This window comes from Penaeus japonicus, unplaced genomic scaffold (assembly GCF_977035675.1).
Source record: "Penaeus japonicus unplaced genomic scaffold, GWHDUDI00000001_assembly GWHDUDI00000028, whole genome shotgun sequence".
NCBI classification, from domain to species: Eukaryota; Metazoa; Arthropoda; class Malacostraca; order Decapoda; family Penaeidae; genus Penaeus; species Penaeus japonicus.
This window is the reverse complement of record NW_028234430.1, coordinates 5,047,127-5,052,126: the sequence shown is the minus strand read 5'-3', so window position 1 is coordinate 5,052,126 and position 5,000 is coordinate 5,047,127. Positions and strand designations below refer to the sequence as shown.

At 26.3% G+C, this 5,000-nt stretch overlaps 1 protein-coding gene across 2 annotated transcripts in view; it reads left to right on the top strand.

Annotated features, from left to right (window-relative positions):
- Positions 1 to 5,000, top strand: part of LOC122246977 (uncharacterized) — a 28,536-nt gene that overhangs the window by 13,393 nt on the left and 10,143 nt on the right. For both annotated transcript variants that reach the window (XM_043005858.2, XM_043005859.2), the window contains exon 8: positions 933 to 1,181. In XM_043005858.2, the coding sequence (XP_042861792.2) occupies positions 933 to 1,181 (249 nt within the window). The remainder of the gene's footprint in view (positions 1 to 932; positions 1,182 to 5,000) is intronic.

Below are 5,000 nucleotides of genomic sequence, written 5' to 3'. Positions count from 1 at the left end.
TTCACAGGATCATGAGATTTACAGATATGAAGAGAACCTTGATTCTCTCCTACTTGACACTTTAGGAGAATTTGTGATGAAGAAAAGCTTTTCATACTTTTATAAAGTTCCAAATTATTGTTTTTTTGTTGATTTTTTTACACTGCTTTAGTATGTCTTTCCTTGTTTACATATATTATTTATTTATATATTAAATTTTCTTTTGTACAATTTTTTGTTCGTGGATGAAGAGCTTAATGGATGGCTTTGAATATTGCTTGTGCAATTTTAAAAATAATTTTGATGATGAATTTTGCATTTTCTCTCAGTATTCCTACATTTACATCTCTCCTCTTATTATTATTTATCAAAGTGCTGTGGAATGTGTTGCTTATATGATTGACCTGGCTTATCATATGCAAGAATCGTATACAAGAGTCTTTTAGGACAGAAAAATGGAAAGTAATTTTTTTCTCTCTTTTTAAAAAAAATATTCTAGCATTGTTGTGTTGGATTATTGTCACTTTTCATGCCAAAGGTGTATTGATTTTCAGGATCTTCATTCTGTCGCTGCGAGAGCTATTGGTTCTTGGTTTTGTTTTCTGGATTTGCTTGCGTAAAGTGGGGGAAAATTGTCATGGGAATTTTAACACATGATTTTGCTAGTTACTTTGTGTATGGTGATGAGTACTTGAATCTGTCTGGCTTTTTTACATATATTATATATATAAATACTGTATTTTTTTATTTTTTTTTATTTTACTGTTGCATTTCTGTTTTATATTTTTCAGGCAGTGGTTGACACCTCAAACGGACCTGTCGTTTGATTTAATAACTTTGTTGGCTTTTCAGATGGGAAGTTTTTTGCATTTTTTAATCATTAAGGGAAAAGTTTTCCTCCACAAGACTGCAGCTTTGATCCCTGGCATAACATACTCTTTCGTTTTGCACAGAGCACCGCAACATGCCGGTTGATGATGCTTTGCGTTTAATTGAACAAAATTTTGGAGAATATGTCAAGAAAGCCCGTCAACGGAATATTCGTGAAGTTGTGCCCCGAGATATTCGCATTTTGATCTGTGATTTACTCGACTCGCGTCCGCTCTCCATGGGCGACCTGGACAAGTTAATCAAGTACCTGAAGGAACGGCAAAGCATACTGGTTGATGACCAGATTGAACAGAAACGAGAGACTGCTGCAGGTGAGATGACAACAGGTTACCGTTTTATGATACATATATATTTTTTTTCTGATTTTTTATTTTTTTTTTTACATATACATGATTGTGTTCCACCATGCGACTGCGTTCTTTCAAAGATGGTTCCATTTCCCCTCCTCCATGTGCGGTGGCTTGAACCTTCTAATGACAGACGGTGCACAGTTTCATCCTCTTACAATGCAGACATCTACTCTTTTTCTTCTTCCGTGTTCCATGATTTTTTATTTACCTACCGGGCGGTAAACGAGGCCCGTTCTGCTGTCGACAATTGGTGTTTACCAAACCCTTTTAGCATCTCTTTGGAGCCGCGTTTGCCTCTTTTTAAGTGTGCAAGACCTCTTTCCTCCGTGTCTCGAAGTTCCGGGGTGTTTTGTCCCACCCATGCCCTACTCTCTCAACCCACCCTCGAGGCCTACAGATTGCAAGATAAGCAACTTTTACCCCCCACCTCCCACCCCTCAAAAAAAAAAAAAAGAAGGCATGCCTCTACAGTTAGTTTTCTATTAAGAGATGAAAAAACAGGGAAAGAAAAAAGAAAAAGAAAAAGAAAAGTAGAAGAAGAATTGAAGATGCTTTTTATCTCTGTTAGGATATCTCAAGGGAGTTGAGTTTATTTAGAATGGCATCTTCTTTCTTGTGTACTCAGCATGTTTCTTTTCCTAAAAAGTTCAAGTATTGATATAAAAAAAAAAAATGTATATATATATATATATATGTATATATATATATATATATGTATATATGTATGTATATACATATATATATATATATATTATATTATATATATATATATATGCATATGTATGTGTGCATAATGTATGCATATATTACAGGATATAGATATAGATAAAGGTACAGATACAAATATAGATATAGATATAGATATAGATATAGATAGATAAAGACATAGATAGAAATAGATTGATATAGATAGAATTAGATAGATATAGATACAGATATAGATATATAGATATATAGATATGTATACATGTATATATATATATTATAAATATATATATATATATATATATATATATATATATATATATATATGTATATTATATATATATGTATATATAATATATAATATATATATACATGTATATGTATATTACATATATATGTATACATATATAGTATACATATAATATAGTATACATATAGATAATACATATATACATAATATATATACATATATACATATACATTTACATATATACATATATATATACATGTATACAATGTATATTATATATTTATACATATACATATATACATACATATACATGTATATATATATACATTACATATACATATACATGTATACATATTTACATAATATACATATACATATACATATATACATACATATATGTATATATATATATACATTATATATATATATATACATGTATATATATTTACAAATATACATATATATACACATATACATATATAAATTTATATATATATACATATACATATTTACAATATACATATACATATACATATACACATATATATATACATACATATACACACATACAAATATATATATCTATATATATATATATATATATATATATATATATATATATATATATATAATATATATAGATATACATATATACATTATTTAAATAATATACATATACATATACATATACATATACATATACATATACATAATATATATAAACATATATATATATATAAATATATATGTATATATATGTATATATATATTATATATTATATGTATATATTATATATGTATATATATGTATATATCTATGTATACATATGTAAGTATATATATATGTATATGTATATATATATGTATATATCTATGTATACATATGTAAGTATATATATATGTATATGTATATATATATGTATATGTATATGTATATATATGTACATATATGTATATGTATCTATATGTATATATATGTATATATATGTATATATATGTATATATATGTATATATATACATAAAAACATGTGTATGTGTATATGTATAAATGTTTATATGTATTATATGTATGTATGTATATGTATATATGTATACATATATATATGTATATATGGATGTATGTATTTATATATATATATATATATAAAAACATGTGTATGTGTATATGTATATAATGTTTATATGTATATATATATGTATATATATATATATATACATATGTATATGTATATGTATATGTATATATATATATATGTATATATATGCATTGATATACATATATTTATATGTATATATATATATAATGTATACATATGTATATATATGTATATATATGTATATATATATATATATGCATATATAATGTATACATATGTATATGATATATGTATATATTATATATATATAATATATATATATATGTATATATATGTATATATATATATATATATATATATATGCATATATATATATGTAAATATATATATATATATATATATATATATACATATATATATACATATATATATACATATATATATACATATAATTATATATATATTTATATAACTATTCATATACATATACTCATGTATACATATATGAATACATATATATGTTCTTTTTTTTTTTAGTATACATCCTTTTCAAATGTATAGCAAGCAGCTAACATGATGTACAGTCAACCGATGCCTGCGCCGTTGATGATGTTAAGGCGTCAGGTAATTTTGGTAAGGTAAAAACTTTAATGTCACTTATTTATGGATTTTTCTCTTCACAATGAAATTCATTGCTTATTTTCTTGTGTAGAAGAATGAAAATAAATTGCTGTTTGCTAGATCAATCGAGCTTTAAGTTAGTGAAGGATTAAGGGAATGGCTAAATAAGAAAAAGGGGAAAGAAAGAAAGAAAAAATCAAAAGCATGAAATTGAAACTCTGTAGAGCAGCTGAGAAGAGGAATTTGACCTAGGAGTGGTGTTTAATTATTTATATGCAATAAATTTGAGTGATTTGCAGCTGTAGTAAGTTTCATGGGTAGACTCACTTATCATTATATTCTCAGTACTCCCTTCAGAATAAGAGAAGAAAAAGAAAGTTGTTTTTGAAGTCATAACGTACAAAGTAAGGTTATATAGGCTTGTTTGAATATCTGTTTTGTGGTTTGCAAAGAAAAGCAAGAAAAAAGTGAGAAAACAGACAAACTAATCTTGATCTTCCATCATTTTGGAATTTGAAATTAGTGTTTTTTATATACATTTCGCAAGAGGCATTTGCTGGTGCACGTTCTGCATTTCCCTTATTCACTTGGTTCTTTTTTAAACAATTTCTCTCTCTCCCTCTCTCTCCCTCCATCTCTCTTCATTATTTTACTATCTGCGGCCAAAAGAGGTTGGACACCTTCGGACCGCGAATATTGCAAATATTACAGCCAATATCTTTGTGTATTGCTGACTGTGGCTTTGCTAATGCCTTTATTTTTATTTGCAGATTCAGACATCAATCATTTTATCAAACAATCTCTTTTACCATTTATAATTCTCGGTTCGTTAATTAAAAAGAAAAAGATGTTCTTTACCCATCTTTAATTAGTGAGCAACCACCCATGAAAGGCGGTTATTTCTCACCCCATTTTGATTAATGTTTCTGGAAGGAATCACTTTTTGTGTTCAATTTCTTTTCCACATTTTCCAAAAGAATGATATTATTGCTGCACTTAGAAAAAGAAAAAGAAAAAGAAAAAGGAAAAGGAGGTCTGCATCAGCCATCAATCATTTGTTTGTTTTTAATTTTTTCCTTCTCCTCTTGTAGAGCTGCATTGTTATA